We start from the raw sequence: 17,804 nt of genomic DNA, 5'->3' as shown, positions 1-17,804 counted from the left end.
CTGGCCTCTGCCTGGTGTCCATCAAGATTACTTCAGTTCATCCTGGTGCTTTCATTCACCAGACTTCCATACAGTCTCCCCTCCTACTCATTACCTGTTGGGTTTTTGCCCTTGATCCCCACTTGAACACAAGAGTCAAAGGGACCTTTCATCTTTCTCTCCTCCTGGCTCCACAACCCAATTCCTTTTATTTTCCCATCCTAACTCCTAAAGAGACTTAAAATGCAGAAGAGCGTTTAACTTGCTGAGGTCCTTCCTTCTTTTCCAGTACAGGATTGAACCCAGGGCCTTCACACTGAACAACACTCCCAGCTCTTTTGTATTTTTAAATTATTTTTTTTATTTTGACATAAGGTCTTAACACATGGCTAAGTTGCCCAAGCTGAGCTCTAATTTGAGGTCTTTCTGCCTCAGGCTCCCAGAGCACTGGGATTATAGGCATGTGCCCACGCCTGGTTAGGACCATTATTTTTATGCTGATCACATGGTGCACAATTCAGTGAAGAACCAGATGAAGGTAGGTCTTCAGCAAGTGGCGCACACCTGAGTTACAAGTGATCAGATTCTTCACAAAACAGAATCAATGAGTGCTGTAGTTCAGCACATGCATGTATTGTTTGTTTTCTTCCTGTGGTACCCGAGACCAAACCCAGAGCTCCAGAGGACTCCCACTGAGTATACTCCAGTCCTATTTTTTTAAAAAATAAGAGTTCAATGGGAAAAACGACCAGAACCTAGATCAGTGGTTTCCAGATTTTTAAAATAGCAGATCTTTTGGAGGGAAGACCAGTATTTAAGACTGTTACAGCTCCTGAGGGCACAGGAAGCCTCTCACTGTCCGACCACCTATTCGGCAAACCCGGGCTGGGAACAACACTCAGCCTGGAACTGCTGCTGCAGAGCATGTGTTCGCGCTCAGGATCCGGACATCATTAAGCTCCGCACATGTTTCCTCACCCCCGAGTGCTCTGCAAACTGATCTGATCTTGGTCTCACTGCTCTGTAGACTCCATAACGTCATTCTGTCCACACTGAGGTTTCCAGCTGCTGGGTGGACCTCAATGACCACACCCTGACTGTCCAGGGAACAGCCTGGCTTTCACCACACACCTTGCCCTCCCAGTTACCCTGAATTATTTCTGCCTGAGACACTCTTCTTCATGACCTTCTCTGTCCTTCCTTTATTCCAGCCTCGGCACCTCCCCAGGTGATGGGCTACTCTTCTCTCCCTCAGAGTGGCCAGCAGGACTGCCACCTCGCTGGGATGCCTGGGGATCTGCCAGGCTGCGTCTGGAGGAGGGCAGAGAAGCTCACAAGAGGCCAAGCAGCGAGCTGAACCATCTCCCCTTCCTCTTTCCACGATGCCAGTACTACTGCGAGAATGACACCCACCCGCCTCATCTGCGCGCCGTCAGCCTGTGAGGCTGACGTGCACCTGCGGACTCTGCTGCCTTCGCTCTGCGGGGCACTGGAGGCCTGCAGCTGGGTCTGCACGCACCTGTCTGAGGACTTGCCCTCACCCTTCTTTCCGTCTCTGTGCCGCACATCTCTTTGCTCATCTGCCACTGTCCACAATGCCAGCAGATGCCTGACGTGGCTACTTTGTGCTTCCTGTATCTCTCTATAAGCCTCTTTCCAGCCCTCTCGGTCCCTCTGTCCTCCCCTAACACCCGCCACCGGCCATGACTTTCTGACCACATCTCATTCTGCTGGGCCTGGGCAGGTGTTTCTGCCCATTGGCTGGCTTGCTTCTGCTTCTGACCTTTGCTAGTTCATTACTGTTCCACTCCCAGGAGGAAGGACACTCAGGATGACATCTCAGAGAAAATCTACAGCGTCCCAAAGCGGCATCTGAGGGCCTGCAGACAGCGTGCGGTGGCCTGTTTCCACACTCACCGCAGTTCCTGCTGGGCCGCTGTGGTGTCCAGAGTGTCCTCCAGCTCTGTTTTCAGAGCTTCGAGCTCCTCACTCAAGTCCCTTTTCTGCTTTTCTGCCTTGTTGCGTGAAGCCTTCTCGGACTCAAAGTCTTCCTGAAGTTCGGCAATTTGGGCCTGCAGCTCCCGCACAACTTTCAGTGCGTTATTCTTGTGCAGCGTCTCATCGTCGCCTCTGTTGAAACAGCAAGGTCCAAGAGGCACTCAGGACAGGGTCTTGCTGGGCTGTGTGCCCACCCTCTCCGTGCGGGGACACCAGTTACACCGTCCTCTGCACGGCTAGGCCACTGGGATGTGCACAGCCCTCAGGCTGCCTGGGGTCGGCCCTGAAGTTAGTGGGAGCCAGCATTGGAACCCAGCCTAGCCCTGTTGCCAATGGACTATGATTCTCCACTTAAAGGTGGAACAGTCTCACGTGAATGATCAGAGTGTCAAAAATGTTCCTGTAGTTAGAACACTGCTGGCTGGAGGGAGCAGTCTAGCCAACCAGCCCGAGGGAGAACAAATTCAAGGGCACTCGTGGGATACAGAAGAGAGGCCTGCAGCCTCACCCCGGCCACTTGCTACTTTCCTCTTATGCATCTGTGAACCGTGCATGGTTTAAATGTTGGTAGGGATTTCTGTTAGGGCAGATGGAGTGTGTGAGGTGAGAGGGGGAAGTTGGTAGATACATTCGTGCCTGGTGAAAAATGATTTGTTCTCGTAAGTGAAAGGCGCCCGTCTCTAAGTGGGAAAATAGCCCATCTGGCCAGAGTACCAGTGTGAGGGCTGCAGAAAACTCTTTATTAAGATGTTCTTGACTATAACATACTATAAATTAAATTCCAAGTTCTAGGACCATGCAGCCAAATAGTTATTCCTTAAAAAGAAATGAAATATCAGAAATATGCTGACTATATATGATTTACAGTCAAAACCAAATGGCTTAGAACTGTCAGATATGCTATACGTGAAAAATAATTTTCTCACAAGTTCCAAAGCACACTGGAAATAATCTGTAATGTAGAGAAAACAAAACATTTGACATGGTAAGATCTGTTCTGGTGTGAATTTCCCAGCATTTCACAATGACTGGTCATTTTTATGTACAAATACGGAGAATGGCTTATGAGATCTCGCTGCCCTGACACAAAACTATGTACACCTGGGTTTTTCATGAACTTATGTCATATCCAGTAGCAAGTGAACCACATCTCACTCCCGGGCCTTTCCTATGCTCCCAGGCGTGACACGCGCTGCTGGAACTCTGGCTGGCAGCAGCCGGCTCCAACCAGAGGGACAGACCTGGCTAGTGCCCCCTGCAGCTCCTCCTCTTTCTTGGCCAACTGGATTTTGAGCTCGTCGACTTGTGCCTGGAGCTCAGCAATCTGGTCCTGCAGGTCGGTTGTTTCACCGTCAAGTTTCCTCTTGGCCTTTTCTAGTTCCTGACGAGTCTTCTCTTCCTTCTTCAAGCGTTCTTTAAGGCAAGAGGAAGGAAGTCTTTAACACACCGAATGACTGATGCTACCACACAGACACACACCAAGTGTTGTGCTCTGTCCATGAACCAACTCCCCACGACGAATGTAATCATTTTGTACTGCAAATATGTACTAATACCAATTTTAAAAATTGAACCCCCAACCAAAATGTGAACTGATCAAAGTTAAGAATAAGCCATTGCATTCTAAGATATATAGTAGCCTTGCTTAGTCATTTGAAACCCAACAAGATCAAACTAAAGTGAGACAAATCAAGGTAAGGTCAGAATTTTAAGGAGGTAAATGGATAGTGCCTAAGGATGTTCTTTCTTGGGAAGGGAGCCCATGCTGTAGAACCAGTGATCTGGAACCCTCCTGTGGGGTTCAAACCCATCACTGTGCCCAGATCTGGAAAGTGGCCCAGCAGGTACCAGAGCTGTCAGTCACTTCCTGATCCCCAGACTCTTTGGTGGGAAACCCTGGGTTGAACTGACCCCAAGAACCAGGGCAGAGGACCGAGGACCAGGAAGGGAGGGCTGTGCACCTTCCCACCCTCCCCTCGACAGTTCTATGGTGGCTTCTTCAAACAGGTAACCTGTGGGCCTTGTGTTCTCCAGAACAGCCCAGTGCTAAGAGGATGAGACAAGGTTGATCAGGCAGCAAGAGAAAAACAGACACATCTGTGTTCTGAGCACTTCTTAGCAGCAGGATCATGTATAGGTAAAAATGATTTATGAAAGTACGTTCATAGGGACATTCTATCTTTTGCTGATACTAAACAAAAAAGCCAAAACTAACCTCTCTTAAGTGTTTTCTTTTTGTACCAGGAATCGAACTCAGGACCTTGCACTTGCCAGGCAGGTGCTTGTGCCGCTGAGCTGCATCCCCGGCCCTTAAGTGTTTTTAAAAAACCCACACGCTCATTTTCTCCCACCATAAAAACACATTTGGAAACAGGTGGGTGCCCTCCTGCAGGTGCCTGAGCAGAGCTGTGACGTCAGCCATCAGTGCCTCATCTGTCCTCTGATGACCCGTGCCTATCTGCCAGCAGTTCAGGAAAAGTCTTATATGTTCTCTACAACTTCCAGCCTCAGGAATTTCTTTTGCAGCATCCTAATCCTAGCCCTACTTTTGTCCCCAGAGTGAGACATCGTTGTTACCCTTGGCGGTTTCTCCTCTGTCCTGCCAGGGTCTGTGTCAGGGCTGCTCCCTTTGAAAGGTGACACCGAGGCGCCTCGCTTCAGTTTTTAAGATCAGAGACCCAGTTCTGTAGGTTTCAAAAAAGTCCAACAAAGCAGTATCTTCTAGCATGGTACCCAAATTTAAAAAGTAAAAACTATTTTTCTTCTATTCCATCATTAATACAAAGTGACTAGGCAACACAGAGTAAGTTGGAAGAGATCTGTTAGCAGTGAACCCCAAGTGAAGGCCTTTACCATTGGTAGTTTCTCCAATTAAAGTAAAATCTCCACACTCTCATGGCCTCTTTCATGGCCTTTCTAGCGCCAAGCACTGACCTTCCAAGTCCGAGATCATCACTTCCTGCTTATTCCTGATTTTGGCCAAGTTTTTTGCCTTTTCCTCCTCTTCAGCCAGCTGAGACGAGCACTCGGCAATGCGATCCTCCATGAGTTTCTTCTCCTGAGTTGAGAGAACTGACTGTTTCAGAAACGGCATTTAAAATAACAGCTTGGGGTTGGTATTAGGAAGATCACCTTTCTTTGGTAAAGAGAAAAACAGGTCACACTGGCCCTTTCTCCCCCACCAGCTGCATCCTTTAGAGGCAGCCGCCCCCCGGCCCCTGAGCCTGCAGGGGCCGAGCCCACACCAGGGCTGGCAGGGATGGGATCAAGTCGTCAGTGATGGGTAGTGTGTACAAAACGCACCAGTTAAAAGTCTAGAGGGTTAGAAGGGTGAGTGGCAGATTTAAAAAGCTAAACAGTGTCTTTGTGTCTCCAGAAATGTAGACAGGTAGAGACGTAGTGAGAAAACTAAGTAAATGAACCTAAAATCTTGAGACTTTTCTGTTGGAGACCACATTCCGGATGCATCAGCACAGGCATCTCCTAGATTCTAAAATCAGCTCTTTATGAAACAAGCCCCTTACTTTGACAAACTTGGAGTTCTGGTCCTCAAGAAGGAGAATCTCCTCTTCCATCTTCTTGATTTTCGCCTCTGCCGTCACCTTCTCCAGCTGCAGCTTCTGCCGGGCCCCTTCCTCCTCGTCCAGCTGCTCTTCCAGGTCCTGGTGAGGAAGAGCCCACAGTCAGGGTCCCCGCTTCCCCACGAGCGCCCACGGCACACTCAGAGTGCACAGCCAGGCATCCAAACGAGTCATTCTTCTTTGCCTTCCAAGTGCCATTTAAACAATATGAAACAGACATTTGTCCTGTGCCATGTTAAAGTATAAAGTGGTCTGATCCTTCCCAGTGCCAACATGGCGAAGTGTAGCAAGCTCTGAAATGGGCCGTCTCTTAAAAAACAGCAATTTCATGAAAGTGTCGAACGCGATTTGTATAAAAACTTACTGTGAAGTGTTACGTGTAATAATTAAAAAAACTATGCACATGTTATAAAAAGGGTCTTATACTTAACTAAGTGTTGGTACATTTGTAAAATGGATTAACATTCATATTCTGCAATGAGTGACTCAGGGACTATGAGCCATACAGCAGCACTACATCAAACATGTGCTTAGTTTAGTTGAATCCAACCGCACATGTTCAGCAGAAAAGGCAAGAGAGAGGACATGAACAGCAGAGACCATCAGTGAGAAATGAGCTGTCTCAGTTCCAGTGGGCTTTCCCGAGAGACGCATCTCACCAGACCAAGCAGAGGTCTTACACGCATTTTTACTACAACATGCCTACCTTTATTTCACACCTGACACTGATCAATAGACGTTAGTGAACAGAGTGTATGTACAAATTAATGTATGGCCAAGTTAGCAAATTTTCAAGAGTAATTTTTTGGTTTAAATAATTTACTCATGGTTAATTTTAGATGGAAACCCTTGCAAAAGATGAATTTTGTATGTTGGGAAAACTCCAAATAAATATCTAGGTACAGAGTCATGTAGTGAGCTCTATACTATGTATCACGCCAGCCTGAACAAGCATCAACTCGGGTTCAGTGTATTCCATCTAGCCCCCCATCCCCTGGCTTATATGGAAGCAAATCCCTGACATTCTGTTTCATCTGAAAAATCTTTAGGCTGTATCTCAAAGAAATAAAGACCATGTAACAAATATGCTGGTTGAATCCAAGTCCAGGCAAGTTTCACATGTTGTAAGTAGCCAATACGTCTTGTAAGACTCCTCTAATCTCGAGGTCTCCCTGTCCTTCTCCTCCCCCTGTCCATGCTATTTTGCTTGCCATCTCCCATAGTCTTGGTTTTACTAACTGCACTCTTGTCCTGCACACTCACACCAGATGACAAAATAAGAAAACCTAATAGTATGTATAATTGTAATGAACCAGAGAATCCATATATATCTGTTTAGAATAATGCAACAAAAATAGAGGCAATGAGGATGACAGGTAGAAAAACCTAAGTGCTACTTTGTACTTTCTAGGTTTTCTGCCGTAATGATTTGGCAATACTGAAATTAAGAAATTAATCTTAAAAACCAAACCAAACCAAACGAAAATCAGTTCTAGCAGTTGTGGTTGGAGAGGGGACAGGTTAGGAAGCCCTGGTCTCACAGATGGGTGGGTGTGGGGAGGCAAGGGGCCGCCAAGGTGGGTGTTCCCAGGGTCATGTAGTTAACACAGAACCTCTAAAACTCCCCAAGAGAAAAATAACCTAATATTTAAACATCGTTTTAAATTTTTTTTTTTGTCTTTTTAAGACAGGGTCTCACATGCAGTTCAGGTTGGCTTTGAACTTGCTTTGTAGCTCAGGCTGGCCTCAAACTCGCAGCGATCCTCTTGCCTCAGCCTCCTCAGTGCTGGAATTATAGGTGTGCGCCACTGTGCCTGGCCATCATTTTAAAATTTATAAGCGTAGTATTACTAAGGTTTAATAATCTCCTGTTTTTGAATAATGAATTTTTCTTTTGAATAAAGTCCTAGAATTAGAATTGCTGGATTGCAGAGTGGGTACTTTTTATAGCTTTTATGATATTCTGTTAGTCTCTGATGGGGTATGTGAAAGCTGTTTGTGTTGAAGAATGAAAGACAAGCAAGTGTCTGGCTGGTTCACTGCACAGGGTATTTGTTAGGGAATATGATATTGTCTGTGACTTTGACAAATGTCTGAACAGTCTGTCTTTTGCAGACGTAAGCCAGGGGTGAGAAAATGTTAAGGGAGAAATATTCCTGGAGGAAACTGGTCCTGGGCGCACGAAACAGATGCTGACCCTGACATAAGCATCATGGGAAAGGGTGCTGGCGGGAGGAGAAAGGAGATGGACGAGTCCTGGAGTGTGGACAGAGTAACTATCATCTGTCTGGGGATCCAACCATGTGTGCAGTTGTGCTTTGTGTGACTATATCTTACACTTAAAAAAAAAAAAAAGAAAGTACCAGGAAGGACTAAGTCGTACGACATTGGTGCTGGGTATTTCTCATGAACCAAGCCACTTAGCAACAGAATTACTAATGACAACATAAAGAATCAGTCAAGTCCTCCACAGAATGCAGCAGACCTTGGGGGGTTCCTGTTTGCATGCTATACATAAAGCATATTCCTATACAAAATAAATCTATGTTCAAAAAAGTCTATTATGGTTGTGCTTCATATGAAGGGTAGGTATTCATAGCCCAGAATCCAGGGCTTCTCCATAGCCAAAAGGATCCAAACACAGCTTCTACTTATTCAACAGATCTATTTGAAAATCTAAAACATAATTCTAAGTGGAAACTACTGTGAGTACCTGAATATGCGCTTGCATCTTTTTCTTTTCGTTTTGAAGGATTTGGTTTCTCTCTTCTTCTTCCTCCACCCTGGACTCCAGATCGTGGAGAATCTCCTCTAATTCCTGTTTTTTGGCAGCAAGCCTTGCTCTCATCTCTTCTGCTTCAGCAAAAAGCTCAGTTTCTGCTTGTAGTTGTTCTGCAAGGATATTCTTCTCTTCTAGGAGCTGTAATCACAACACAGGGGCCAGTCCTGTGAGCCACCCCCGCGCACACACGAGATACACCTCACCATGGCAATGGTAGTCGGCACCACTGCAAAGGAGCTGGAGTTAGAATGTATCACACCCCTGGCGAACTTTCAAATATGCTCTGGCTACAGTAAAATAAGCGAGGTACAAGTGTATTTGGTTGTTTCTAGTTATCCTCAATAATACGTATTAAAGTCATGCCGCCTTGAGAATTACAGTTCTATTACAGTTACAAAGGGACAGATAAATACGAGAGGGGAAATATTTAAATGTTATAAGCCTCACAGTGTCTACTAAAGCCTACTTAATATCAAGTGACGCTCTCGGCCTGAATCATTAATGCTACCATCCACTGACACTCGCTGAGCCTCTGTGCTGTCCACGAAGAGCAACCACCCACAAGGACACTGGACTCCTCACTGGGGAAGAGGCCGGCACAGAGGCCTGCTGCCCAACCCTCTCACCCTTTCCTTTGTTACTTCCCTCACTGGTTGACAAGGAAAGGTAACTAGGAGTTGGGAGCTTCATGTAAAACACGTGTTAAATGCAAAGTGGACAGCGGACATGATTATCTGCACATTCAAAGGATGAGGAACGTGAAGATGTGGGAGGTGAAGCTGGTGTTAACTTACGTTTCATTTTGTTTTACTTTTTTGGTACCGGGAATCAAACTCAGGACCTTGCGCTTGCCAGGCAGATGCTGTGCCATGAGCTATGTCCCGGGCCCTGGTGTTAACTTATGTAAATGTAATATACAAGGTATAATGTATCCGCTAACGCTATTCTGAAGATGTGTACGTTTTGGCAATGAGTGAAAATGCCTCCCATGAAGCAGGGCGATACTGCAGGTGCAGCTGCTTATTCAGGGTGCGGGTGGGTTGCTACCCCTGGGCCACACACGCCAGCCTGGCGCAGCGCGCGGCGCTCTCTGCTCACACACCTGCTGGTGCTTCCTCTCCATCTCCTCCAGCTCCCCTTCCACCTTTGTCTGCTTCTCCTTGACCTTCAGCAGCTCTTCATCTTTGGCCTGAAGCTCTTCCTCCTGGCGAGTTACTTGCAGGAGAGGCTTCACCTGTAACCAAATCATAGTTTCCCACCTTGTCCCCAGCAGGGTTCTTACTGCCAGAACCCCGCTGCGTGGGAAGCCCTGGAGGAGGTCAGTGCCACGCACCTTGGTGAAGACCCGCCACCACTGCCAGTGCCGCAGCTTCAGGTAGGCGGCGCAGTTCCGCTGCAGGACCTTTAGTGCGCTGAGCTGCTGCTGCTTCTTGGCGAAAGCCCTGAAGAACAGTAAGAAAGATGATGTGAAGAAAATGCTTCACTAGCTGTTGTCACAGACTTTCTAAAGGCAAATCCTTCTATGTGGCTAACAGAGGGCAGCCTTCAATCAAATCGTCAGGCGAAGCTCACAGCGGATGTGGGACACTTGAATCCGTTCAACTCACTGGCTCGCCTGGCCGCCCCCAGCACATGTCAACCCCTGCACCTTCCGTACACTTTCCTCCTGCCATGCACCTGTGGACACATATGTGAGTGCGCTGCTGGGACTGCGTAAAACTCCCATCTTCCTGAGGCGGTAAAAGTCCCTCAGTGTCCCTTTGCTGGTGCACAGCACCCTCTCCCTCCTCATTCACAGAGCCAGCCGTCTCTCCCTGAGCTCTGGCCTCACAGCGTCTTCTCCAAGGCCCTGGGCTGACGCTGACTCTGATTCTTTTGTGCTACGTCTTGCCCTTGTGGGTGTCCCTCATGCACCATGCGGTTCTTCAGAAGGTCCACCTATTGCCTTGGCTCTGTCTCCCACTGGAATGCAATGCCCACAAGGACAGGAACTTTCTGTCTCAAGCACTCTCTTCCCAGGCGTTGCTGAATTCCCCATTACCCACTTACTTTCTGGCAAGGTAACCTCTGCAGACCGCCTGGAAGAAGATGATGATATCGGTGATTTTCAAATCTCTCTCTTCTTCTAAGTGTGCTAAAACTCCGGCTCTGAAAAATATTTTGCTCTGTCCAATTCTATACAAGTTTGGGTCCAACTCTAAAGCCCGGATCTAAGAGAGAAAGAGTTTATTTTTTGCTATAGGAAAGATTATATCGATAGACAACAAACAGAAAAATGAAGAAAGGCTTACCATTCGTTCACAAGCCTGTTTTCCATCCATGAAGCCCTTAGGAATAGCATTGGGAGTTAGGATCTCATATCTGTAAGACAAAATTTCAAAAAGATATGCTGAAATCTATGAACATATTTATCTACTAAGTTCTGCTCGATTAAATGGTAGGTAATATGCAAATTAAGAGCGAAGTGGGGTGACAATCTGAAGGCTTTTTGCAGATCTAATTTCTATTTCTTATAAAGTAGAAACAAGGTTCATTCTTCCAGACCAAAGCTCCAGCCTAAAAGGGTGTCATAGAGAAGAATAGTGTTCATTTTTCTTTATTTCCCACAAAATGTTCACATCTTCAAGATGCAAAGAAACTCTTAAATTACAGTTGATTTGTAGGTACTCAGTAGAAAAGGCTATAAGAGCAACGTTCATAGGCTTCTATTTAGAGTAGTAGAAAATACCAGGGTGACGTCCACCACAGCATTGTCTGGGTGTGCACACGTTCACTAAGCATGTATACCTCATTATACATAGCTATAGCTCAATCAGGAAAACTGTGTCGCAAAAAGACAGTGGCTAGATTCAAAGATGAATCTTGGCTACTAACTTAGTATCTCAGATACCATTCATTTATCACTTTCTCCTATCAATAAAAAGTGAAAGCCTACCAGAGCGTTTATCACACAGTGGCCCACAATAGGGGCCGTCCTTGGATATACAAGGTTGGGCTCACTACTCAGGAGGATGCGCCCTGCCAAAGCAGGCAGTCCTACTTATCCTACGCCAGTACCGGGAAGCAAACTCACAACCTTGTGCTTGCCAGGTAGGCGCTGTGCCACTGAGCTAAATCCTCAGCCCCTTATCCTATGCTTTTTTTTTTTGTTTTGTTTTGTTTTTTTGGTTTTTCTCCGGTACCGGGAACCGAACTCACGACCTTGTGCTTGCCAGGCAGGCGCTTTGCCGCTGAGCTAAATCCCCAGCCCCCTATCCTACGCTTTGAAACTGGATTTATTTAAGACAAAAAGGGGGAAAGCAACTAACTTAATTACTAAGGAAAAATTATCAAATAAAATTTTAAAATAATGATTTCCAATGTTTGTGTCAATTTCTATTGGACACTGATCAATCTTCCTTTTGTTTTTTTCCATAATCATTTTCTAACCTATTTTATTCTCTCCTTTTCTAATCTATCTTATTGCCTCCTTTATTTTAGTTAAAGGACTACAATTGTGTGTGCACATACACATACTGGAAAAAATATGCATGAAATACACATACCCTGTGAAAAAAGAAATATCCCAAAATGTTTTTAGGAATCATTCCTGGATGATTTTTATTTACTTCTAGTTTCTGCTGTATATTCAAATTTTCTTAAAAGGAACATACATTATTCATCTATTTTAAACATCTTTTTTTTAAAAAAAAACTATGCTTAAATTTCAGGTGGAATTGTCTGAATGAGCAAATTGTGTATTTCCAGCTCTCTTCATTTACCTCACCGCTGACTTCGAGGGGTCTGAAGACCGAGTGTGCATTTGCAGACTCACATTAGTTCCCAGCTCACCGCCTTCCTGTAAAATAGGCACTCACTTTTCTAGCAACATGGATTGTCCCTTTGCTATGTAAGAACATGAGTCGAGGGAATAAGAAAGATGTTTCCTTATTACACCATAGTTTTCATTCATGTTAAGGTAAGCTTTGATATACACATGAAAAAGGTAAAAGCAATACCTTTGTCTGAATTCCTGGAAAACTATCCGGTTGGGAAACCCCTGGCGACAGATCCTGATCCCTTCCAGGACACCGTTACAGCGAAGCTGATCTAGCACTAGGTGAGGATCCAGTTTTCCAGCCTAATCAAACAAGCAATAGTTTTCTAGTTTAATCTTATAACCCAACCTCAGTTGACTTGAAATGCCAGCATATGTTTCGGTTCACACATACCCGCTTCTCGTGATTTGGAATGATACAGCGAACAAAGTTTGGGTTTGTGTTTCGGAGAGTTGCCATCAGCTTGGTGAGGGATTCTTTGTAGAGCTGCCCAACAGTGCGAAACATGCCCTTCTTGGTTTTATATGCAGAGCCAAAAGCTGTCTCAGTCATACCAGTGACTTGATCCAGACCCACAATGCGGTCCACTGGTGAGAAGGAAAAAGAAAGGGAATGTGAGCCACATCTGACTCTTCAGAGAGGGAAGAAAAGACACAGTGATAGTACAGCCGCACAAGCTTTGTGAACAAATGAGAAGAGGTGCCATATAGGTAAGGCAGTCAGCATATTTAGACACTGCACAAGCCGTGGAACCAACAGCCACACACTTATATGGCAGGATATCGCAGTGCTTCACAAGTCCCAGCTACCACATACCCGCAGGTGCCTTCCACTGCGCTAGGATCGGGATTCCAGTCTTGGGTAACATTCTCCCTGCTACATTTGCAAGTATTTGGTAAATGAAAGATCACTGGCAGGCATTATTGATACACAAACTGATACTATAAAAAGCCTTGAAACAGAAAATGGCTCATAAAATATGTGACTGTACAAATCTACCTAACGAAGATGCTCAGGGATCAGGGACCAGAGCTGGCTCTTATTAGTCATCAGATTCTTCAGGAAGAAAAGTCACTGGTGTTAAGAACAAATTCAGGAAATTCAATTACGGACACTCAACATCGGTTCAGATTCTGAGTAAGTATAAACTTCAGCTGCTGCCTCAGAGCATGAGTAGAACTCATTAGCAGGCAAAAACACACAGGGGCAGGGCTATCTGGAGACGAACCAGCGCCCAGGCTTCCTATGTGGACCAGGGTTAAACTTGCCCTCAGATGCTCCTGTTTTGAAAGCAGGTGAAATGCTCATATTGTCTACACAGACCTAACACTTCTGGCGACGAGATTATACACCACACACCTGCTGCCAGCACATTTGGTGCATAATGAGCAGATACTCTTGCTGAAAAAAAACTGACAAACAAATGAAACACCACTGAAATATGTGAGAAACAACCAAAGTATCAGTCAGTCTGTTCTCGCTGATGCCCTCAACACTGACAGCCACCTCATTTCTTCCATTTCTTGTGAAAGAAGCATGTGGAGACCTGGCTCGGAGGAAAGAGCTTCAAGCAGGAGATCTCAGCTGATTCTTCATTTCCAGTGGGTTTACAGAAGAGGAACCCTGAGCCCAGGCGGTGAAGGACCTGCACAGGTTCGCAGGTCTGGAATACAAGTTGAGAAGGGTGGCAGCTGTGTCACCCCAGGCCCAGGGAGTCTAGCTGCGCTCCAGCTGCTCCCAGGAAAGCTCCCGGACTCCGGCAGGGGCCAGCGCTCCTCTGCTGCTTGTGTACGTGAGTCCGTCCACCACCCACCTCAGAGGTCTCATTCTTTGCTGGGCCCTCAACCTCACCCTGTTCACTCGTCCAGCAGAAACAGTGCCGATTCCTACCAGTGTGCCCCATAAACAGTGACCTTCTCTTGACCTTGCATCCACTACCTATCTTTCTACTTTGTCCAAGCCCAACTTATTTCTAGAACAATTCACATGCTTGCCTCTCCACATCGTCCCCCCAACCCTCAGTGTGTGGCCAACCGGGCCCCAGCCCAGCTTCCGCCTGTCTCTCCCAGAACTACCCAGGCAAAGATGGGCCAACTACTCAGCCCGCAGGTTCCACCAGTGCTGTTCATCTGTGTGCCTACAAACCATCACAGCAGCATGCTAACAACTCTCCTTGCACCTGATCTTTTGATGATCCCCGGCTTCCGCTGTACCCCATCTACTCTGGCTCCACTTCGACTACGAGGATTTCTCTTCACTTTTCCTGTGTATCATGACACCATCTCAGGAACCAAACTCAGCGCACTGAAATCCTCCTAGAATATAGTCAGAAACACAGACAGTGGTCTTCTGCTTTTCTCAGGCCATATCCTCATCTCAGGTAATTTCATTTATGACTCTAACTAGTTATACCTGACTACCCAGCACCAGATACTGGCATTCTTCTCTCATCTGGATGGTGTAAAAGTAGCTCCGCCTTCAATGTATCCCTGTCGCCAGCATGAAGTCTGCCACTAACCCTTTATTCACACGTTAGTGAGTAAATGCAGTAGATACACATTTAAATCACAGATAGTGGGAAATGCACTGAAAGAAAAGAACAGAAGGCTACAGGGCACTGAGCAGCCATAGCTCTCTTGGGGAGATGTCACTGTGGGCCCCGAGATGAAGAATGCGCCAGTGGGAAAAACCGCTCCACTTGGAAGAAATCGCATGAGAGACAGTCCGGGGACAGGAAGAAGGCAGAGACCAGTGCCGCGGACTAAGTGCCGATGAGACCATCGTGGTGCTCCTCTGGTTGCTACAGATGGGATGGCCTGGGGGTGGGCACTGGGGAAAGAGGTGTGAAGGCCAGGTGCCCAGAAAAGAGGATGGCAGCTTGAACGAGTGAAACCACAGAGAGGGAAGCTGGTGGGAGGATCCATTTGCTTTTATGATGAACTTGTTACGGAAAGTTAAGCAGACATTTCAAGGACTCTGGCTTGGGCAACTGAGTGGGCGGTAGGTAAGGTCACAGTAGGATGGGGAGAGAAGTGGGCTTGTGGCCGTGAAGACAGGACCTAAACTCTAAGTGTTGGATACCCGTGAGACATCAAAGTGGAGGTGAGATAATGCTCAGTCCGCTGGTAAGAAGACAGTTCTGGGCAACAAAAGTAGAGCTGGGAGTCATTGTGTTTAAAGCTGTGGCACCGAATGGGCTACCAGAACAGAGAGAGACGGGCAAGCCCCAGGAGGCTGGCAGAGGAGGGGGGACAGACGTATTAAGCCCGAGCCACTTTCTGTCCCATCCCCAGGCTGTTACCCTGTCCGAGGATGACCGCTGGTCACTCTAGCTGGAAACCAGGAATTGCTCTATTCCTTCTGGTACTTAGTTGCTCACCCCAACTTCCACATGTCTCCATTCCACCCTCGCTCCTGCCCTGCCCTCGCCTGGCACTTCCCTCTGACCTCCACTCCGTGGTCCTCCCACCTGGCTTCCTGCTCTGGCTTCACATCCCCATTTAGTCCTCAGACCCCGGCTGCCAGTTTTTTCCACTATGCCTTTTGTCCCAGTGTCATGATTGCCAGTCATTTCTACAAGAAAAAATGAAGCATCAAACTCTGGAGTTTTTCCCACAGTCGGTCAGACTCAGTCAAAATAATTTAGCCGAGGGATACCGTACAGTGATGAACTACAGCCAGTCAGAAACACCTCCACCCATGGGCTGTGTAATTAGGGGGTACACGTTCCCCAACCTTTCTCAGCCTCAGCTCCTCTCTGAGATGGGGCCAAGGAGGCCAGGTTTGCAGAGTGCGGCGGTGTCTGAAAGATATTCAAGTGCTTTCTGCCGGGAGCTCTCTCGCTGTTTTCCCACACAACCCCCAAACACCAACTGGACAAACCGGCTGCCTTTTCCCAAAGACAGAATGACTTCATCCTCCCTCCTTTTCTCTGTTCGGACCCCTCCAGTCGTCTGTAAACTTCTCAACTCTTGTAAATCTCCATTCTTTAACTACTTCAGAAGGCTCAGACTCTAGTTCCCACCTGCCTGCCAGGCCACTCTGAGCTGTGGGTCCCCTGAGGGCAGATGCCGGGACATAGTGCCACACTGTTTTGCCAGCTTCTTGGCTCAACTGAGCTTGGGCGGGGGTGGGGAGAGGATGCGTCCCCAGCATCCTACACCCTCAGGGTTGTGGGAGCTGTTTCTATGGACTCTGACCCATGACCACCAGCTCAGATGGCTCCAACTACCTCGCCTACCACTCAGTGCTGGCCCGGCAGTGCCCGGCGCCCAGAAGCTGGTTAACACAACCAAAAGAACAAATGACTGCCACCATGGAAGAGCAAGTGACCACGCTGGCTTTGCAGGGACTCAGTTACAGTGGTTTTGCAGTGAGTTAGCCTGCAGCTAACAGGCAAATTTAAACAGCATGCTGCTGTGTTACCACTGCAGCTCCAGTTATCAGAATCTACCATCATAAAATGAGCCCGATTTTCAGTTTTAATAACGGTGATCTGAAACCAAATATTCAGATTTTGAAAAAATTAATGCTCTAGACTTTCATTTTATTTCTTTAATTCAAGGTTAAATTCCAGCAATGAATAAAACTATCTTGTGGGCAACAGAGAAACACTTCAGTAAATTTACTACATGATTTGAGCCACAAAAGTAATCTATGATTTCACTGAAAAATGAAGACCCAAAAAACTTCTATTTTAAGAGTATTTTCTTGTGGAAATGGCTAAGGCAGGAAACAGAGAAGAGCAGAAAACAGACGAGGTCCAGTGGCAACTCTCTGGGATCACAGCTGCTCCTGGGGACCTAACAGGGCACAGCCTCAGTCTCACAACCACAGCCTGGCCGGGGGGCATGACATGGACAGGACGGACAGGCTCAGCCCTCTATCAACACTTCTGCCTGAGGGCCTGGACAGCCTGGGCGGGGTTACTGGTGGGTATAAGTTCCTTATTTGGTTCTTCAGAAGCCTGCAAAGAATTAGATGGATTTTGCACTAACAATTTATTACTCAGAAATTAGATGGGTTCTGTATGGGCAAGAAAGAAAAAAAAATTTCTCATCTATCTTAAAACTGCCATCAGCAGTTTTTAAGGGATGATGTTGTCTAGTGCCAGAATTTCTTTCAGAAAAAAATTTTCAGTTATTTGTGGATTATACAAAAAGTACTTCTGTTACTTTTTCTTTCTTAAAAAGATTATCTTTTTTTTTCTTTATTGGTACATGTTTGTAGTTCATAATGATTATATTCCTCCTGGGCAGTTGGTAGAAAACACCTCTCAATTCTTTCTTTCTTCCCATCTCGTTCCCTCCCCCTCCTTCTTCTATCTCTCCAATTCTGGTCCTGCTTGTTGGGGATAATCTTCAGGAACTTGTTCTAGTTAATAAAGTTAGAAGCCAAGAGGAGGAGGACACCTATTTACTGCTAACCGCAGCCAGACAGTGGTGATTACGAGCTGTACCACACACAACTCCTCACAAGCTGGCCTCTGGCCTAGTACCATGTCAGGCTGGTCGCAGGCTCTTGGTGCTCATTTCAGTAAGACAAGACAATTCTACGCTAATACTGATGAAAATGTTATAGTTAAAAACAGTATCAGAAACAAATATCTAACTGCTATGAATTCCTAGGAACAATCAGCATCAAATA

General features: G+C 46.4%; 1 protein-coding gene across 4 annotated transcripts in view; it reads right to left on the bottom strand.

The window, feature by feature from the left end:
* Positions 1 to 17,804, bottom strand: part of Myh10 (myosin, heavy chain 10, non-muscle) — a 128,946-nt gene that overhangs the window by 23,928 nt on the left and 87,214 nt on the right. For all 4 annotated transcript variants that reach the window (XM_013522097.1, XM_005399398.2, XM_005399399.2 and 1 more), the window contains 11 exons: positions 12,552 to 12,745; positions 12,339 to 12,460; positions 10,632 to 10,701; positions 10,390 to 10,550; positions 9,674 to 9,782; positions 9,443 to 9,574; positions 8,272 to 8,478; positions 5,502 to 5,639; positions 4,912 to 5,035; positions 3,219 to 3,390; positions 1,897 to 2,109 (listed from right to left, as the gene is read on the bottom strand). In XM_013522097.1, the coding sequence (XP_013377551.1) occupies positions 1,897 to 2,109; positions 3,219 to 3,390; positions 4,912 to 5,035; positions 5,502 to 5,639; positions 8,272 to 8,478; positions 9,443 to 9,574; positions 9,674 to 9,782; positions 10,390 to 10,550; positions 10,632 to 10,701; positions 12,339 to 12,460; positions 12,552 to 12,745 (1,642 nt within the window). The remainder of the gene's footprint in view (positions 1 to 1,896; positions 2,110 to 3,218; positions 3,391 to 4,911; positions 5,036 to 5,501; positions 5,640 to 8,271; positions 8,479 to 9,442; positions 9,575 to 9,673; positions 9,783 to 10,389; positions 10,551 to 10,631; positions 10,702 to 12,338; positions 12,461 to 12,551; positions 12,746 to 17,804) is intronic.

The sequence above is a fragment of the Chinchilla lanigera genome, unplaced genomic scaffold, assembly GCF_000276665.1.
Source record: "Chinchilla lanigera isolate Chin_1 unplaced genomic scaffold, ChiLan1.0 scaffold00066, whole genome shotgun sequence".
NCBI classification, from domain to species: Eukaryota; Metazoa; Chordata; class Mammalia; order Rodentia; family Chinchillidae; genus Chinchilla; species Chinchilla lanigera.
Note: the sequence above shows the minus strand (reverse complement) of the source record. Positions and strands in the feature narration are given on the sequence as shown.